The 20231-nt window shown below is 36.2% G+C and overlaps 3 protein-coding genes across 3 annotated transcripts; 2 read left to right on the forward strand and 1 right to left on the reverse strand.

Moving 5' to 3' along the window:
• Nucleotides 1–1509: 1509 nt before the first annotated feature.
• On the forward strand, nt 1510–12642 carry LOC125832057 (uncharacterized). The gene is made up of 11 exons (XM_049511188.1): nt 1510–1869; nt 2456–2524; nt 2909–3001; nt 4161–4279; nt 5063–5258; nt 6718–6893; nt 8500–8629; nt 9209–9369; nt 10510–10601; nt 11780–11885; nt 12286–12642. Exons 1-11 carry the CDS (start codon nt 1555–1557, stop codon nt 12329–12331), a joined length of 1503 nt encoding a protein of 500 aa, XP_049367145.1. The 5' UTR covers nt 1510–1554; the 3' UTR covers nt 12332–12642.
• Nucleotides 12643–13022: 380 nt separating this feature from the next.
• LOC125832059 (uncharacterized) lies at nt 13023–13744 on the reverse strand. Its single transcript, XM_049511189.1, has 2 exons — nt 13462–13744; nt 13023–13348 (listed from the first exon to the last, which is right to left on the reverse strand). The coding sequence occupies exons 1-2, from the start codon at nt 13687–13689 to the stop codon at nt 13154–13156; spliced, it is 423 nt and encodes a 140-aa protein (XP_049367146.1). The 5' UTR covers nt 13690–13744; the 3' UTR covers nt 13023–13153.
• Nucleotides 13745–14405: 661 nt separating this feature from the next.
• Nucleotides 14406–20109, forward strand: LOC125832060 (signal recognition particle 54 kDa protein 1). Its single transcript, XM_049511190.1, has 9 exons — nt 14406–14719; nt 15294–15393; nt 15567–15720; nt 16368–16518; nt 16582–16730; nt 17409–17509; nt 17610–17767; nt 19283–19397; nt 19491–20109. Exons 1-9 carry the CDS (start codon nt 14489–14491, stop codon nt 19823–19825), a joined length of 1494 nt encoding a protein of 497 aa, XP_049367147.1. The 5' UTR covers nt 14406–14488; the 3' UTR covers nt 19826–20109.
• Nucleotides 20110–20231: the final 122 nt, after the last annotated feature.

Consider the following 20231-nt stretch of genomic DNA (forward strand, 5'->3'; position numbering starts at 1 on the left):
TCTTTTGATTTCCAACATAGGGAAAAGGCATAAATTTCCCCTTCAATTTATACCGAAAAGTCAGTTACACACTTCAACTATTATGACAACCTATTACACACCTTTACTACTTAAAAGTGAATTTATTTACTCCCTGAGACGTGTAACACCACTCTCACAGCATGTAGTGTATTACACTCGCTGCCACGTCATCGCCATGTCAGTGCCACGTCAAATTTTATATTTTTTCTATTCTTTTTGTTTTCTTTTCTTTATTAATCAACTTTCTTTTTGTTAACTCTATTTTACACTAATTAATCTGTAATTAATTATTAAAATTCTCTAATAGTTGTATCTTTTTTATAATCCCACCCACTTTCTCTAATCTCATCGGAGAAATCATTCATTTGAATTTATACAAGAATTTTCTTTGTCTTCTCCGGCGAAGAACAACCAACCCATCACCACCATAAGTCCACCTCCACAACGCCATTTGATCTTCTTTTTTGACGAACCATCAGCCAACAACCACCACAAAACAACCACTCAAAATCCAAATCAATCACCAACAAACACCAAACCAAACCCCCTTACCTTATCCCTTTGCGATTTTATTCTTTTGATTTGATTTAAAGGTGCGTCGGCAAGCTCAAAGCTTCAGCCATGGCTCCGATGAAGTTCCAAAGAGCTCCATACTTTTAGATCTGAAAAACCAACAAATAATCTGGACAACCAACAACACCACTACTACACTCACGTCATTGTGAATCTTTAAGGTTGTGATAAAAATAAAAAGTTGTGATGAAAATTAAAGAATGAAGAAGAAGAGGGTAATGAGTGGGGATGGAAGATTTTGACTTTTTAATTCTTTTTCTAAAGGGTAATGGAAGGGGAAAAGAAGATTTTGATTTTTTAAATTCTTTTTTAACTTTAATTTTTTCTGACGCGTCAGTTTTTTATTTATTTTTATTTTTTTGACACGTCAGTTTTAGGGAGTAAATAAATTCACTTTTAAGTAGTAGATGTGTGTAATAGATCGTCATAATAGTTAAAGTGTGTAACTGACTTTTCGGTATAAGTTGAAGGGGGAATTTATGCCTTTTCCTTCCAACATATAACATTATCTATGAGACACTTTTTTGTTTAGAACCAAAAAAGTTTGGCTGTGATATTTCCCTTCAAAATTGCAATTCATGATTATTATTTTCCTATACCGAGCTTCAAGTTTTGACTATAGTGAAATAATTGGTGATTCCCAAATATCTAAAAAAATACGAGTGTAATGATTTTGCCAATTAGAATCAACAATTACGAATATTTATGAAGTTTTATTATTACAGTAAGTATATAAAACTTGAAATATAGGTTATTTTTCTCATTAATTCCAAATTTTATTTTTAGAAAGATAATAAGGGTGACATACGTTACTTATATCTATTTCACATAAAACGTGTTTGTATAATTGGCAATTGCTTGAAGCGCGTATCAATATCGCACCACATCTTCTTCTTCTTGTGAAAAAAAAGAAGCAAGCTAGCATAAAAACGGGACAGTTAACTTGTCTTGTACAGTCCAATGAACTCGACGGCAATGGCCAGCACAGCTTCTCTATCTCTCCGTCCTTCGTCTCTCATCTCCGACCGTTCCCATTCTCCCTCTCTTCTTCCTTCTTCTTCCTCCTCTAGTTTCTTCTCCGGTGGGACCCGCTTGTGGGCCCATAAGAAGTTTATATCCATTTCCTTTTCTTCATCCCAGTACAATAAGAAGATTCCGGGACGACGTTTTGGGAGATTGGTGGTTGCTGCCGCTGATTATTACTCTACACTTGGGGTCCCAAAATCTGCTAACAGTAAAGACATAAAGGCTGCTTATCGAAGGTTAGCTCGACAGGTACTGCAATCCTTTCTTTCTTCTTCTTCTTCTTAATTCTAGTTATTGTTGACTGTCATTGTGAGAATCAATTTTTAAGAAAAGAACCAAATGATGCTCCTTCGAATTTTTTGAGAAAAGGGTTACACTATATGATGCTTTTTCGAAATTGTGACTTAGGTTGGTCCTGCATTTGAGCTCCAAGCTACAACAGAAAAGTAATCTTGTGGCTGACCATATATAATGTGCATTTTCCTTGGGATAGCAGCACAAGTTGCTAATTATTAGTTTCCGTTCCTATTTCAATTATTTTATGCTACTCTTTGATCTCTTTTTGTATGGTTGAGTTGCCTCTGTTCGGGAAGCTGATGCGTTATGAATCATTGGTCTGCATGTGTTATCTTTTTCTTTGTATTGTTGATTGTTTACTTTCTGTGCGTGTGCATATGATACATACTCTAGTAGGATGAGGAATGCTATGCTAATCTTACCAATACAGGCTACACCTTCACCCAGTTCTTTGGGCCTTCACAATAAGATAGTTCCACAGCAACACATTATTCTATTCTCCATTAATCCGCTTCTGACTTTTGATATTGTTTTATAGTATCACCCTGATGTCAACAAGGAACCTAATGCACCAGAAAAGTTTAAGGAGATTAAAGATGCTTATGAGGTAAATATGGAAATTTACTATTTTTAACATCTGATCCCTGGTAGTTTTCTTAATTCCTTCTGAAACTATTGATCTTTAGACATATGTGGCATTGCATCTTTATGTCCCCCCTCTCCCCTTTGCGTGATGGAATTACTGTTTATCCACTTATTCAATCCGTTTCTTCATTTATCTACCTTGGAAACTGCATTGGTTGTCTGTCTACTAAACCCGAAGTGATCCATTTCCTCATATATTTTGAAAATTTTATGTGCTTTTTACCTAAGGTAGACCTTAGAAATTCCTGTTTTAGCTTTCAAGCTTTGGAATCTTGGTGTTAGTATGTTGACGCATTTCTCTTTTGTTTTTAACTCTTTGAATCAACTCTGAAGTTTTACTTTCCAGATACTATCAGATGACAAAAAAAGAGCACTATATGATCAATATGGTGAAGCCGGGGTGAAAAGTTCTGTAGGGGCCCAAGCCGGTGCTTACACGGTATGCCATAAATTCTTATTTTTTGTTCAGTGTGATACTATTGCTGTCATTCCAAAAGGGTAATCTTAATTTCCTTTTAGTCCTTCCCAAATTAATATCCACTTTTTTTAAAAGGGAAGTTTTAAGTCATGTTATCGAACACACATTGTATGACCAACTTTTACTCTTCTTATGCAACTTTTATTATATTCGTCGATAACTTTTATGGCCCAGCATGTTACCCATACACAACTCATTTTCAACTTTTTTCTTAGTTCCCCTGCCAATTCCAAGTAGGACTATGAAATTGTGACTTGGAAGTACTATCATGGCTTATCAAAGAAAAGATACATATCATGATAAAATTTTCTCACATATTAACTTGGCTCCCTCTGATGTGAAGTCCTTATGTTCGCTTTTGCTCATATTGTATGTTTAGTTCATGTTTTTCTCTAATTGGTGAATTTTAGGTGTGCCATCTATTTTAGCTTACATACTCAATATAGTTCAATTATGTTCTTGTACTATAGTTTACATACACAATATCTGCAAGTTTTGGGAGTTATAGGTTGCCAGTATTTTTCCCTCCAGACACTATAAGTCCTAATTTCTTTGCCTTTTATTCTTCCCATCCCCACTTGAAGAGGAATTGACAAGGTTCATAGAATTCTTTGGTGTCATTCAAATGTAAATGTGAAAAGAGTTTTCACTTTTATTGAATGGCACACCAGGGGTGATATCAGAAACTTTGCCATACCCCCTGGCTCCTTCCACCACTTCAAAAGGAGTAAAATATTAGTTCAAGTAAGATTATGGATTAAAAGAAGAATAGAATACTTCATGCCTATGTAGGTAAATGTATATCAATTTGCAAATAGAATGCCAAATGAAAGAAGTTGATTCACAACGTTGGTTTCTGTTTACTTTCTGTCGTTTTGCATGCAAGCCAAAAAATTGGGTTTTGTTTGATGTAGGAGTGAGAGTTGAGTCTAAGTAAATGTGTCAATGTGTGAAGGTTGCGTTCCTAGATGCTATTCTTCTAATTTATTCACTTCCCAAAAAGGGTAAAATGAGTAGGTCGTAGAAGAAAGTGGGAAGACACATAATAAGTGCATGGTTATATGGAAATTATCTTTAACCCTAATCTGTTTCTCTTTCTTTTTGGTGAATTTTACTGCAGACAAATCCTTTTGATCTATTTGAGACATTCTTTGGACCTTCTATGGGTGGTTTTGGAATGGATGGAGCTGGATTTGGAACGCGTCGCCGCAGTACTGTTACCAAGGGTGAAGATCTACGGTAAGTCAGTAGCTGATTGGAATGATTTGACACTAAACATCTTCATTAGAATTCACGTGTGTACTTATAACAAAAAGGGTTTTTTTCATAAGTATTACTTCGTTAACCATGAGAAGAAGCTATTTCTGATAACTAATATGCTACATAGTATGACAGGTAAACTTAGGAAGAATATAGCCTCTAATCGATTTTATAGCAGTGGTGAAGCTGAAGCATATAGTTCCCTTAGAATGATAATTTGTAGAATCAAGTAGACCTTCTCGAAATCATGGTCACAATTATTGCTAACCACGAGGGGAAAGTTCATTCGGACAACCTTATAGGCTAACATAGTATGATTGGACATTTGGTAAAACATAAGAACCAAGAAGTCCTAACACCATTCCAAAGTTGTGCTGGAGTCTTCATTAGGAATCAGTTGTTATCAGTTTTCATTTATATTCATGTTATTGATCTATACTTATAACCTGAAGAAAAAACTGAGTATGATATCAGCATACTTTTGTGCTTGAAATGGTCTTTGCATGAATTGCAATTTACAGGTATGCTTTTCTTTAACATATATATCCTCTGACAGAAGAAATATGCTATGTTCAAACTGGACGGGCTAATTGTGTATACTTGCACCAGTGAAGCATAAAGTTTTATCCTAGGAACAATGTATACTTTAGAAGCATAAAAATAGAAATAGATAGACACCGTTTCATAAACACTATGAGTTTGCAGATCAAATGATATGATGTCAAGCCTAATAGAGTTTATTTACACTTCAATGCCTTTCAGTTACGACATGACATTAGAATTTTCAGCGGCTATCTTTGGAGCTGAAAAAGAATTCGAGCTTTCACATCTTGAAACTTGTGAGGTTTGTGTGGGAACTGGGGCAAAGGTAGGCTCCAAAATGAGGATATGTTCAACCTGTGGTGGCCGAGGTCAAGTTATGAGGACCGAACAAACACCTTTTGGCATGTTTTCTCAGGTAATAGCATATAAATCTATTCTTTTGGTGGTCGCGATAGTTTAGATTACATTTTTATATAAATTTGTTCAGCTTTATTCATTTGGTATTACAGTATGAGTCTGTTTTCAGGACTCCTGAGTCATTTTTAAGAAAACCAATCTGTTTTCTATTGCATGTACAGAGGATCAGCTGCTAATTAGGGGTATCAGTTTTAGCCCATGGAAGTATAACCTTCCTCAACCTGTTTAGTTGGGTTGCAATAAACTCAGTGATAGGTCAATTAGGGCACAATCTAAATTAGATGTTTGCTAGTTTGTGTTCATCCACTTTCTTTCTCTACCAAGTAAAGAAAAGGATGTTTTAACTTGATTTGGTAACTAAACAAATTATAAAACAAACACACAAATAAACAGATGAAACGTAATTCTGAATTAGGCAGGTCGGGCTATAGCTAGAAATGTTTCGGCCCAAATTAACCTACTCTTCTTGACACAAGTGAACTCTGGGTGGTTTAGTATGATCCATATATACTCAACCTATTTTAACCCGGCTCAAATTTGGCCCAACTTGCCAATTTGACACTCCTACTACTAACCGGGTCAGTTTTGGAACACTGGGTTTTGCCTGAACACCATCATCCCTAATATTGCTTAGAATTAATTGCGAGGCTGACTATACATGTTATAGAAGATCAGGTGGTTTCTGGGTAGTGTTTAGCTCTCTATTTAAGGGATAGCTACACCTTCAAAGAGGCTCAGAAAGTTCTTGGAAAGATTTTCAATGAAAGGATGATTCAAAGAGGTTTGAACAGTTTGATCTAATAACGTCTTTCCAACTCCTGTGGAACAATTAGGTAGGTAACACAAAGCGCTTCCGAACTGATGGTGCTGAAATTGTGCTTGAAATTAAATATGCCGTACTTAATAATAGAAATAATTGTGGCTGAAATGAACTAAAATTCTTTAGCTTGCTTTGCACAGAGCATCTAGGATGTGGTAAAAGTTTCCATTATTGAAGAAATCAAGGGTAAGGATTAATTTGCATTTTTAGTTGATAGGAAAAGTAAATAGTCAAATATAATCTAAAACCATGTAGCAAAGTGATATGCATGACATGGCATGACTACTACAGACAAATGAGCACAAGTCAGTCTTCCCATGCTCAAAGATGTCCTAATGGTTGAAGAATCTGTAGTCAAAATGTTTTGTTTTTGAGAAGATAACATGTATGTATATTAAAAAAGATTGCTTGTTTTCCTGGAAATTGTTAATTTGTTATTGTTGCAGTTTCTTAACCGATATGACATATTTATTTTGCTTTAATCTTTGGGCTGATTGGTTGTCTATCTTTTTTTTTTTGGCTGATTTCTTGTTTGGTCTCTCGGTTCTTACATTGCTGGGCTTTCTCATCTTTGTCACTCAAAAAGTATATGTTCATACTCATTGTTACATTTTCCATCTATTTGGATTAAGTGTAGGTTTCTGTCTGCCCAAACTGTGGTGGGGATGGTGAAATGATCTCTGAATATTGTCGTAAATGCTCAGGCGAGGGGCGGATACGAGTGAAGAAAGATATAAAAGTCAAGATACCCCCTGGAGTGAACAAGGGAAGTATCCTCAGAGTTGCTGGTGAGGGTGATGCAGGTCCTAGGGGGTATGTATTCAAGTTATATAGTTGCATTTCTTTAACAATAGTCTGCATAATTGTCCTGGGTTATGGTTCAGTAGAACATCTCTGGGATTTTTGTATGTTCAGTAAAACATAGTATTGACTATCATTTGCGTAATTTTTTCTTCTTTAGTCTTTTAGGATCACTATAATGGTCTTCATAATTAGCCCTGGTGTTGTTGATATATACAGGGCGGAGGACCCATGTACACATAGCTCCACTGATATTCTTTCAGCCAACTGTAGCTTATTAACTAAGTCAGTTTTGACTGTTGTCTTCCAAATATGCTTTACTTACCCTGCAAAGAGAGAGTAAAAGGAAAAGCTGATGCCTTGCCTCCTTCACAGAAATGTGCTCTTACCTTACCTATAAACAATTAGACCTATGACAACACCTAAAAAAATTGAGAATCAACAACAACATACCTAGTGTAATCCTTAGTTGCGTGGACTCTTCACTTTTGATGCCGCACCCGTCTCGGATTCTTCAAAAATACACTACTTTTGGCGAATCCGACACGCACCCGTTGGCATTTTGAAGAGTCCGAGCAACATAGTCCCACCTCATGAGAAGAAAAGTTCAAGCTATCCTTCTTAAGCTTATGCTCAAGATTTCCTTGTTCATACATTAAGTCATTAACCGTGCCTATAATTTTTCCAAATTTCAGATGTCAAATGCTAGGTTGGTTTGAAAAAGGGTTGGTTCAGGTTGGGCTAGGAGAAGATAGAAGATGAAGATCTATAGTATGAGGCTTTTCATGACTGTTAAGATTATTTCGGATTAAGGCGGAGCATGCATGAAGTAGTCAAAAATGCTTCTTCTATTCTTTTTCCTGTGCTGCTAGGGAGTGTGTATTACTGCTTTTAATTTTCAAGTGATTTCACAATCTTGGGGATTATAGGTGTTCCTTCTTGCTGTTTTTGACATATGCAGAATGCAAGTGACATTCTTTGATTAAAACTAGCACATTTGGATGAGTAGTCAACAGATACTCCTTTAGTCCCTGACTATGTGCTCAGATCCTCCAAAAAAATGTCATAACACCCACATCGGATCCTCAAAAAATGCATTTTTTCTGGAGGATTGAATGCTGGTGCAGTGACATTTTTGGAGGATTCAAGCAAGATAGGTCCTTGGTCAAAAAAAGAAAAGAAAAGAAATACTCCTTAGTCCTAAGTTCCCTCTTGGATCTAAAATATAAATCATCAGTTTAAATAGAGTCCTAGCAATTATTGGACCTAAAGTAAGTGAGCCAACATTCACTAGTTTGTATTGCCTATATGGACCTTTTGCTTCCATTACGTTTTATTGTTCTCTAAATCTACATGTATGGCTTGAGATTCTAGATCTTTGAGAAGATTTCTTATATGTGAGTTTAGGTTAACCTTGTCCCATTTTAGCATCTTGAATCATCATGATATGAAATGAGCTTAAACGGAGGTGGAGATTCATTTAGCCGACCCCAATTTGTATGGGATTGAGGAGGACATGTTGTTGTTGTAGTCTATCACATGTTAGATGTTCACATACAAATTGAGATTGAGAACATATAGCTCAGTTTGTTAGTTCATTTTTGACTATGTTTTGCAGTGCCCCACCTGGAGATCTTTATGTCTATCTTGACATTGAAGAGATATCTGAGATCCAAAGAGATGGCATAAATCTGATTTCAACAGTTTCAGTCGGTTATCTAGATGCTATACTTGGGGCTGTTGTTAAGGTAATTTTACACGATATTTGTCTTGGCTCCTGCCATATTCTGATAAGAATGTGAATAAGATAGTATGCTGTATCACTTTTATAGTATTCTCAATGTAAAAGTTCTTTTTACTCTCAAGATAAAGCCTGTATGGAAGTATTGTTTTTGGTGAGTCAGGAAAATAGAAATTCAGACTTTTTAGTATGAGCCTAACTCATCGGAACTGGTTCTTTTTTCTCCTTTTAAATGAGCCTCTTTCGAGAAACATCCCCTATCAGATCCAGGGGCAAGGTACATCTACTTGAATAATGAGACAAATGAATACAAGATTCTGAAAGCTTCATAAATTTTTAAATTTCCTCATACAACAAATGCATGGTAGTACTGTAATTCTCCTGCCACATGATGAGATCCTTCTATATTCTATATGTTTGTCCGTTTGTTGATTAGTCTTTCTCCCTTGCTGGAAGAGGGGGAAAGAGGTGTGAGAGAAAGAACCAACGCCTGGCATCTGTCAAGGCCACCTCATTTTGCCCTTCAATTGCCTTCATTGATATCATATTTCTCAGTCTTTTTCCTTCTCCCTGATGTTCTTGTCAGGTTAAAACAGTGGATGGGATGACTGATCTCCAGATTCCTCCAGGCACTCAACCTGGGGATGTGCTTGTCTTGGCAAGGAAAGGTGCACCGAAGCTAAATAAGCCATCAATACGTGGTGATCACTTGTTCACGATTAAAGTTAGCATACCAAAACGCATCAGGTGCGCAAGTGTTAAGTTGTAGATGATGAACTAATTATACATATCAGTTTTCTCACCTACTTGTGTAGCTCTGCCTAATCATATTTCTGAGGAGTATGCCGGACACGTTTGGGAACTAATTTCCTGAATAACTATAGATATATTTTTCCTTGAATATGTCCAACAGTCCTTCTCTTTAAATGGACTTATATATATATGTGTGTGTGTGTGTGTGTCCAGTAGTCGTATCAGGGGTGGGCATCATTCGGTTTTGAATAAACCGACCAAACCAAAATTTTCTGTTTCGGTTTTAGTATCTTGGGTATTCAGTTTGGTTTTCGCTTCCTTTAGAAAAAAATGGTTAGCCGAAAAATTGAAATTTATAATATATGTAAAAAAAAATCATTTTTCTCTCACATAACTTTACCTATTTGTTCATTATGAAAACTACCATGCCTGACTGAATCCAACTTCAAATGAGTTTGATCACCTCCTCCATCTGTATCATGAAGGCACATGAGGAAGTGAAAATACTAGTATTTGTTTGTTGTATACTCGATATATCTCCAAGACTTAATTAAAATGCATAATATACTTGCATGGCCAAGTGCATCATGATCTGGGTGATGCGAGTGGGTGATCTTACTTCGGGAAAATATTTTGTTTCTTTGTTGTTATTTTTGTGCATTTCCTCAAGCAAAATCTATTTTCAATAAGAGTTAGAAACTTATTCAAATTGTATCCTAACCCCATCCACCCCCAAAATGAATGGAGTAATTAATGTATAAAACATGTTAAATACTCTTTCACTCTTCTTGCTCGTTTGCCAGCCAGCGTAGTGGTCATGTGTCCTGATCCTGAAGTTAAATAAAAGGAAAAGGAACCATTACTCAGGCTACTGGTGAAAAATCAATATGTTTCCACTCATCAGTATCACCATCTAATTTTGGTTAGTAGTATCTTCTGCATACAAATTCCTATGAGCAAACTATTCCCCCTGCTCTTCTGAAAATGACGCTATAAAATGCATATAGGAAATGCTTTTCACATCTAATACAGATCTGATATTGTTACACAAGAATTTAGGGCTTGTATGCAAGTGCTCTCATAATTGCTTCTGTCTATGCATGGGGACTTCATTCATGGTTCTCTATTTTGTAGTGTGACGGAGCGTGAATTGCTTGAAGAACTTGCTTCTCTAACTAAGGGATCAAGCACTCGTACAAAAACTCGCCCGGCGGTTCAGCAAACTGGTATAATTACTTCTTGATTCATCATCTTCTCAATTCTCTATACGTGAATGACATCGTTAATGACACTGGGTTGTGACATTAGTTAAACATGATGAGTTCCAGAGAATAGAAGGTAATGATCTGTCACTTGTGTGGCTGATTGTAATGGATATATCCTTCCAAATATTTACTCACTGTATTATCAAACAGAAATGGATATATCCTTCCAAATAAATGCTGCTACCTCTAGTCCAAAATGAAAGAATTTTTCGAAGTCCAAAGATGTATTAATTATTTTTTCCCAAATGATCTTTCTCTTTAATGGGTTTTTTTTCCAACTATCTCTAGTTTTAAGAAAAGTTTGGGAAGAAACAAAAGGGTAATATTGACAAATTGCCATTTAATTAACTAACTTTCTTAAGGAGTGCTCCACACACCAAAAATTCATTTATGTTGGAATGGAGGGAGTACATCTTATCTTGTTTGGAACTAGACCTGGGGTCATCAGCTCTGAAATAGATGCTATTGATTATCAATAAAAAATAAAATGAAAATGAACCATTTGCGAGTTCAGTGATAGGTTTTGGCTACTGTATTTGGTTAGTTACTTAAAAACCCCAAGATCAACCACTAAGTTTGATTTGGAAATTTGTGTGATGCTTCAAGTAGTTAAAACTGATTCAAAACACGGGAGAACAAAGAGGAATATATTGCTACTCGTGAATTGAGAAATGAAGTAATTGATTCTAACCCATACTTATATAAAAGCTCTGTTATGTTTCTCAACCTAGAATATCCCGGAAGAGAAAATCCTTTTAAAATTGGAAATATATCCAATGCAGTTTAGATAGAGCATGCAGCTCAGAGAATCAGAGCACGTGATTAGAAAATACAATCAAGTCTTAGGATCCTACCTTATACAGTTGTCCCAAAAAGGAAATACTTTTTTGATGAAGGTTCCAAAAAGGAAATACTTAATCACTCTGAGGATAGGAAAATTATGCTCTGAATTCACTCACAGTATCGAAAGTTCGAGTTTCTCCTCACTCAAAAAAGAGGAACACCTTGCTCTGAGTGTAGGAAACTTATGATCAGGTTAAGGCAAAAGTCATGGTACTTGGATATTGAAATGAATATCTCATTGACAGTCAGTACAGTCCTTTGGCATAAAAATTTACCATCTTTTTTCTGCTTTGCAGCTAAAGTTACAGAAACTCCAGTAGATTCAGATTCAACTGCAGCACAAACTGATGAGTCATCAGAAGATCAAGATGATCCATTGAAGAAGTTAGCAAATTTTGCTGGGTAAATTTCTTGATCATTATTCGTTAATTGGGAACTCTCTTGGAAAGTATTTCGTTCTTGGTAATTTAGTCTTGATTTGGAAGATGCTTATGTTGTTAGAACCACCGACCACATAAGTCACCTATTTTTGGGGTCTAAAAACATGGTAGATCCTTTTAAGTGGTTTTGCTGTATGAATTCAGCAACCTTGCCAGAAAATAGACATGCATTCACAAAGCCATGGTAGAATGACCCTTTACTTGTGTAGGGGTATACATTTAGCTGGACATTGGACTTCGGATTACCAATAAATTTTGCACCATTTATATCGCCATATTTCTGCGATAGTTTATCTCAACCTTGTTTAGTTTTATTCTGTTGCAAGTGTTTCTTGCTTCTAATTTAAGGTTTGTGATTGCAGGTCTGTCGTAAATGGTGCACTAAAATGGTTAAGAGACAACCTGTAGTACTCGGTGCTGGAATACTGCCTCAGCAATCCTCTTTTATACGACAATGGCATTGAATTTTATCTGCTTCAAACGAGCCATTATAGCATCTTGCGGCCTTTCATTTCTTAGAATAATTTTCTTTGTTGATTCTTCCTGTAAAATTGAATTCAGGCACCCTATTCTTTTAGGAAACCTAATCCGTCGCCTTTGTAAATTCTGACAATATATTTTCTCCACCTCAAAGAAGTCCATGAGTTGGATTCTAACAGCTATTTTTATGTAAGAAATTTTGTATTCAGCAAGCATTTAACAGAAACCCAGAAATATCCAAACAATATTCTCAAGGATTGCTTCCATATTTGTCCAAAAGTCCGTCACACTAAGCTCCCGCTATTTGCGGGCTTGGGAAGGTTGACCTGAGGCTACTCCATATTTGTCCACCTTTTGAAAATGATTTGCAGTGGGCTACACGAACTTCTTTGATGGTTGCAAATGATAAACATATTTGTATTTCCAGCATAATACTTAGTATGGATTTGAGCAACCAAAGATCTCATTAGTCTAATAATCTACCATAATATTCTCCGCAATCGTTGCACATTATTCAGGTCACCACCACCAGGGGCGGCGGAGCTAGAGTATTAGGTACCAATTTGGACTAGTCCAATAGCTTTTACTTTGGATCATATATATTTGTATTTTAAGATTCATTAAACATGTGTAAATATTTAATTGCAACACAGAGTTACTTAAACGAGCTACAAAATCCACGAAAGAATATATATATAAAAATCAGTTGGTACAAATTTTAGAGGTCCTTAGTACAAAAGAAGAGCTTGTTCACGCAGAATTTGAATCTGCACGGCTTTGTAAGACTAAGAGCACAACGGCAACAATCATCGGAGCTGATATCATAAACAGAGCTACTGAAATGTTTGGTGTTGTTATCTCTGGGAAAATTACACTTCCGTACTTTATCGCTGCCCCTCCCGCCACTGAACCTACTCCCAGTTTCACCAAAAAATTCGAATCCTCCTGCAATTGTCACAAAATTTTCAACAAACGACCTCACTAAAAAAAATTGATCGATTCTTATAGATTATGGAGAGAGTATAAATGTATATATAATGAAGTGGAGTGGGAGTAACCTGCGGTAGGAAAGGAAGGCCAGGTTCATCAGTGCTGGGATTTGCTTGGTCAGTTTTAGGGTCGGAAGTTCGGGCAATCATAGGCGTCTTAAATGAGGAAGTCAATCGAACAGATTTTGGAACGAGGAAGACAACTCCGGCAGCAGACGGCGGCTGAAGAAATGACACCGGCATTGAGCAGTTTGCCGGAAGTTTGGTAGCGTTTGGTCGCATTGCGGTAGCTTCCATGTTCTCAGAAGAAAACGGGTCAGTTTGCCACACGAGCCACAGATTTTTATTTCTTCCTCATCCAATGGCCAAAAGAGCTGGCTTTGTTCTTTTTCTCTTTCTTTTTTTACCTCTCAATAAAAATTAATAGACAAATTGAAATTTCAAAGTACGAGTAAATTTTATGAAATATAAGACCCAATAATTTTCTTCAGGTAATTTAAAATTATACTATATTTTTTTTCATTTTAATAAAATGGTTCCTAGCATGTGAAAGATGAAATGCACAAATAACTCAATGGCAGAGGTAAGAGATTGACTATCAATAATTTAAAAAGAAATAAAAATAGGTCGATGAAATATTAGAAAAAAGAGATTAAACATGAAATAATATAGTTGCAGATTACGAAAAATTTGATCTTAGATTTGATATTGTAGATTTCTGTAACTCCTTATTTCTCAAAGTGTTATGTTATGCTTTCGGGTATATCGGACACAATCTCCTACAAGGCCCCCTACACCCTAGATATATATTTAATTAAGTATTTATTTTTAATAGTATTATTTTTAGAGGAGAAAATAGAAGCTCCCGGCCCATGAAAAACGAGAGGGTCGGGTTGAAGTCAGAGACCCGAGTCCACCAGCAAAGACTTGCGTTCATCCTTCTTTTCCCCCAAAATTATCCTTATAAGACAAATCACTGAACAAAGTTTTCGTTCCCAAATCTTAAAGCCTAATCAGTTGGGCATTCACAAACATTGAAGTTCCTTCAAAATCCTGTTGATTTCATTAATCGATCTTCTTCTCGATCTCCATCAAGATGGTGTTAGCACAATTAGGGGGGAGCATCTCGCGTGCTCTCCAGCAGATGAGCAATGCCACAATCATTGATGAAAAGGTCCTCAACGAGTGCCTCAATGAGATCACCCGTGCTCTTCTACAGGCCGATGTTCAATTTAAGCTAGTTCGTGATATGTCAACAAATATCAAGAAGATTGTCAATCTTGAGGATCTTGCCGCTGGACACAACAAGCGTAGGATTATTCAACAGGTTTGTATTCTTTTCGCCGAAAATTTGACCTTGTTATGTTGATATGCATGTAAAGATGATTTAGCTGTTGAGAATTTGATATTCACAGAGTAATGCCTAAAGAGGCTGAAAGATTTTCAGGAAATCTTGTAGGCGTTTTCTTTGCAGGTTGGAGGGGAACTGTCCCTATTTTCTTTCATTTTCTAGTAATTTAGATAAGCAATGGAGACAGCTTTTTAACGCCCAATAAGTCTCTTAAGTCGTGAGACTGGTAAACAAGCCTCCAATGTTGTTAGCTTATGGAGCTGGAAAGGCATCAAACAAGGAAGGAACACTATTACTTGTAAAGAAAACCAAGAAAAGAACACTAGTACTTATTAAAAAAACCAAGAAAAGAAAGCAAATGAAATTATAGGCCATCTATCATGATATCTCTTCACTTGTTTCTTCCTTCTTATGATGCTTAACTGGTTTTCTTTTTGTGTCCAGTTGGGGATTCATTGTTTTTTTTCTATTTTCTTAATCGTTTTATACTTATATATTTTCCTCACTATCTTCTTGTATTGACTTGAGATAGTTTCTTTCATTTGTGTAGGCTGTGTATAATGAGCTCTGCAAGATATTGGATCCTGGGAAGCCTGCATTTACACTGAAAAAAGGGAAACCTAGTGTTGTAATGTTTGTTGGTTTGCAAGGTGTGTTAATTTATTTTTCTACCTTAGCTGTATGTTCTGTAACAAGTTTATATGTGAGCTAGCATTAACTATCTGAGCAGTAACATTATTTGGTGCAATTATTATAATGTACACCAAGAGCTTTTCCTCTTCAATTACAAGATGGTATCCTTATGTCTTGTAATTTCACACAGGGTCTGGAAAAACTACAACGTGTACAAAATATGCTTACCACCACCAGAAAAGGGGTTGGAAGCCGGCTCTAGTCTGTGCAGATACCTTCAGAGCTGGTGCTTTCGATCAATTGAAGCAGAATGCAACAAAAGCTAAAATTCCCTTTTATGGAAGGCATATCCTTTTCTGAATCTATTATTGTTATTGTTATCTCCACACATTTAGATGCTTGATGATCATCATACTATCTAATGATGGTCCATATTCTTCTGTTCTTCTTCCTGACAGAAGAAGCCAAAACTCATCATTTTTTGTTTGTTTTAATTCGATCAATATACAATGTCATAGGTCCATAAGCATTGATAAATTTGAAGTGCATTTAGATAAGGGAAGCGGAGAATGAAATCTAAGAAACATTGCCTGGTGCATGAGAAAGTGAATGGTGCTTTGCTTAGAAATGTCTCAAGATTAAAGTTAATTAGCTGACAGCTGCCTGCTGCCTAAAAGTCATCATCTGCACTATCAATAAAACACAATCTGCTAGAGTAATTAAGCTTTCTCAACGTTTTCTTTTAAAATCCTTTTGAGCTAAATTTTCATCCAAATGGGAAAAGGAGGAAAAAAAGAAAGCTATTCTTGTTGCTGTTAGGTTAAAGGAAAATACAGAGTTTACCTGTTTTGGATGGAATTTACTGTTGTTGTGTATCTTTCTGCATAGGACTGAACCTGTAATTGGCAATCTGGTCATTTTAAACTGCATCAATGTTGTAATCAACACCTCAGGCCATTTTGTTTTAATTGAATGAGTGTTTCTGCAACAGCTATACAGAATCAGATCCAATGAAAATAGCTGTGGATGGTGTAGAAACATTTAAGAAGGAAAATTGTGATCTAATAATTGTGGATACCAGTGGGCGCCACAAACAAGAAGCAGCTCTTTTTGAAGAAATGCGACAAGTTTCTGAAGCAACGGTATGTTATACTATGTTCTATATTTTCCCTTTCATTAGATGCTCATCTTATTGTTTTCCGCAGAAACCGGATCTCGTGATATTTGTTATGGATAGTAGTATTGGACAAGCTGCTTTTGATCAAGCTCAAGCATTTCGACAAAGTGTTGCGGTTGGAGCCGTGATTATTACTAAGATGGATGGCCATGCAAAAGGAGGTGGTGCCCTAAGTGCGTAAGTTTTTAATTGTTTGGCTGTAGCCTTAAAGAAACTTCTTCTTAGAGTTTTGGGTACTCTTAAATAACTACAGAGCATATGCTAAAGCTCATGATTTCAGTTTTTAACATTTGAAATTCTAGACATGGTAGCTCGAAGCTGCAGGCTGCTGCTGTTATTTCTTTTTTCTTGTTTTTGGTGGTACAACCTGTTAGTCTGCTTCTTCTGGGTAAGAGAAACGCTTGTTGGTTACCTATTTCTGTCGCATAGTAAATCATTAAGATATTCCTGCAGAAAATGCTTATCCTTTATCCAACGAGATTTAGAAATTGATGCTGAACAGTTGATGCAAAATTAGAATGGTAAAACTTGAACTTCTGTCTTTTGGCTCCAAAAAGCTCAAAACCAACTTGTGGTCTTTTGCGGGCACATGTTGTCAAGGTAGTCTTGCTTGCAAAGGTTGGAGCAAATTAGCTCCATCGCGTGTTGTAAATGGGATGAAGATTTGGTATCTCCAGGTTGTTAATCTGTCACAGCCACTAGGACATTCCCTTGGGGACTTCACAAGGATTTTGTTATTGATTTTCACAAATTATAAGTTGGATCAAGTGTTCTCTGAACATTCTGCTGAATATTTATTGTTCGTTTCTTTGGATTAAAAAATATTTATTTGTTCTATTGCTCTTCCATCTGCAGAGTTGCTGCAACTAAAAGTCCAATCATATTTATTGGCACTGGTGAACACATGGACGAGTTTGAAGTTTTTGATGTTAAACCATTTGTCAGCCGTCTTTTAGGTTCGCATTCTTCTGTTGATAACTTGATATTGTCAACTTTGCTTGGACCTACGTTCCTATTTCCACTGCCATTGATTTTGATCTGCTGAACTATCTCTAGGCATGGGTGACTTGTCTGGATTGGTGAACAAGATACAGGATGTGGTCCCAATGGATCAACAGCCTGAGCTTCTTCAGAAGTTATCAGAAGGACATTTTACCTTGAGGATCATGTACGAGCAATTTCAGAACATGCTTAAAATGGGTCCCCTTGGACAGGTTTGCCACTCACTTAAATTAATCTGATCATCCCCCCAACCCTTCTCTCTTGCTTTCTCCTTCTCCTTTTGGAATTTGGCAGACTTTTCTGAATGTTATATCATTGATGACCAAACCCAGAACTAATAGGTTTTGATTTCTGAATCAAACAATTGTGTGAAAAAAAAGCAATTGTGTGGCAAAACCAACATGAAAATCCAAGTTGGTACAAAAATCAGTCATATCAGGTTTCTAATTTCTAAAATTTTGTTTTCAGCCGCCATTTTCTTCATTGAGGTCCCCACATTTCTTGATATTTTTTTTACTTTACCACTTTTTGAACTTTATGGGAGAACAGTCGGATCCCTCCTTTCCCAACTGCTGCTCCCCACACCCCCCTCTCTGCTTTTTTCTCTTTTGGTTTCTTTCTTTCTTCCTTTTTTTTTCTTCTTTTGCCTTTAACCATTTCAAAAGCAAATCTAGTTGCATGTAAAGATGTTTTCTTGCTGTTTCTGAAATCTGTAACCATATGAAATAAGTTACTATGGTTAGGGATTCAGTAATCTGCAAAAGCTTATGATTTCGTTTTTGTAAGTTCTTCTAGAAAATCTCTGAGGCTTGTTTCAATTTTCCATTTGTCCTTAATCTTCTGTGTTATAAATCTAAAGATACTGATCTAGTAACTTGAGCAAGTTGTTGAAGACCATTTGGAGCCTGCTGTTTCATTTAGGCTTTATTTTGATTGGTAGATTTTAAATCCTTCCAAGAATTTAAACTTGTTAGTAGGCAACTCTATTGTTTATGCGTTAACTTTTTCATAATAAACATTTTTATTTCCTATATTGCTATCCGTTGCTCAAACTGCAATGATTTCAAATGGCACTAGTGTTGAAAAAAATCGAAATCCACTAAAGATAGTTAGGAAATACTTGGGGGTTCGGACAATATTTGGTTGGAGAAAAGAACAAGAGTTTTTGAAGTAGACATTGAAAAAAAGTATTTGAATTCAAATTCTGTATTTGGACAATAACTGGTTGATGTTGGAATAAAAGAGTATTTGAAGTTGTAGTGGAAGAAATGTATTTGGAAGTTAATTGTGTTTGAACATGAATTTCACTCGGAATGAGTTCTCTGAGCACTCACATTAAATATGGATCCCACATTAGGTAGCTTGTAGTGACTTGGCAATTTGAGAGTTGATGCTATTCGTGGAAATGTTTCAAGCATCTTAATGCGTTTTCGTCCAAATAGATCTATGCATTTCAAATTACTTGAGTCTCATTTGAGCATTAATTTTTCCTACCAAAAGTTTTTTTAACACATGAACATTAGTTTGATTGAATGGAATTTTTCTGCTCTTCTTCGAACCCCTTCTAACCCCCACCCCACCCCTCCCCTTCTTTTTTTTTTGTTCCCCCTCTTTGGTTCCTTCTTTATTTTACGAAGTTACGCTCATGCCTGTTTTGCTTTTCGTTCTGGAGGTTGATTGATATCATTCTGGTTGCACATCATTGATGTTCTTTTTGGTATGTGTAGGTTTTCTCAATGCTTCCTGGATTTAGTGCAGAGATGATGCCACAAGGTCGTGAAAAGGAAAGTCAAGCAAAATTTAAACGGTATATGACAATGATGGACTCCATGACTGATGAAGGCAAGTGAGCTACATTTTATGGAGTTCTGTTTAAGCTACCGTATTTAGAATATTGTTTAACCTTTTGATTTGAAATTGATAACATAATTGCAGAATTGGACAGTACCAATCCAAAGATTTTGACTGAATCTCGGATCATGCGTATAGCTAGGGGATCTGGCCGTCTAGTGCATGAGGTGATGGAGATGTTGGAAGAATACAAACGACTTGCCAAAATATTCAGCAAGATGAAGGGTCTTAAGATTCCAAAGAAAGGAGATATGAGCTCCCTGTCCAGAAACATGAATGCACAAAACATGAGCAAAGTCCTCCCCCCTCAGATGTTGAAGCAGATAGGTGGAATGGGTGGTTTGCAGAACTTAATGAAGCAAATGGGTTCCGCAAAGGACATGATGGGTATGTTTGGTGGTGGTGGTGGTGGAGAGTAATAATGGAATCACAATTGAACTTGTACTTTACGTTATCAATCCATAGTTGGTGGAAATAGCATATAACCAAATCATTGTCACTCCCTATCTTTCAAATTTTGAATCAGATGCATTTGGTAAATTTAGTTGATTTAGAATGAAACGCTGTATGATTTTGATGCTCCACTTCATGCTATGCTTGTATGACATGATCTTTTCATGCGCTGCTTGTAAATTATTATCAGTTTACTGGATGACATTTGTCATTGATTAATGATGAGCAGCCAAGTTGCTATTTAACCTTTACCTACGTATTTGTATATTGCCAAGTTGCTATGAACAAATTTTTCTGTTGCAGATTGTTGTGAAGTAGTTATTTCAATGACCACCTATATTCGGCTTTCATCAATAGTGTCTGGTTCTCTGC

This window comes from Solanum verrucosum, unplaced genomic scaffold (genome assembly GCF_900185275.1).
Source record: "Solanum verrucosum unplaced genomic scaffold, falcon-dt-bn FXZP01000009.1, whole genome shotgun sequence".
Taxonomy (NCBI): domain Eukaryota; kingdom Viridiplantae; phylum Streptophyta; class Magnoliopsida; order Solanales; family Solanaceae; genus Solanum; species Solanum verrucosum.

Coding starts and splice junctions, on each gene's coding strand:
- LOC125832060 (XM_049511190.1), top strand. CDS start 14,489: ATGGTGTTAGCACAATTAGGGGGGAGCATCTCGCGTGCTCTCCAGCAG. Junction 16,519..16,581: donor GACAAGTTTCTGAAGCAACG/GTATGTTATACT, acceptor TGTTTTCCGCAG/AAACCGGATCTCGTGATATT. Junction 19,398..19,490: donor GGACTCCATGACTGATGAAG/GCAAGTGAGCTA, acceptor ACATAATTGCAG/AATTGGACAGTACCAATCCA.
- LOC125832059 (XM_049511189.1), bottom strand. CDS start 13,689: ATGGAAGCTACCGCAATGCGACCAAACGCTACCAAACTTCCGGCAAAC. Junction 13,349..13,461: donor GCCTTCCTTTCCTACCGCAG/GTTACTCCCACT, acceptor TGACAATTGCAG/GAGGATTCGAATTTTTTGGT.
- LOC125832057 (XM_049511188.1), top strand. CDS start 1,555: ATGAACTCGACGGCAATGGCCAGCACAGCTTCTCTATCTCTCCGTCCT. Junction 8,630..9,208: donor TACTTGGGGCTGTTGTTAAG/GTAATTTTACAC, acceptor TGTTCTTGTCAG/GTTAAAACAGTGGATGGGAT. Junction 11,886..12,285: donor AAGTTAGCAAATTTTGCTGG/GTAAATTTCTTG, acceptor TTGTGATTGCAG/GTCTGTCGTAAATGGTGCAC.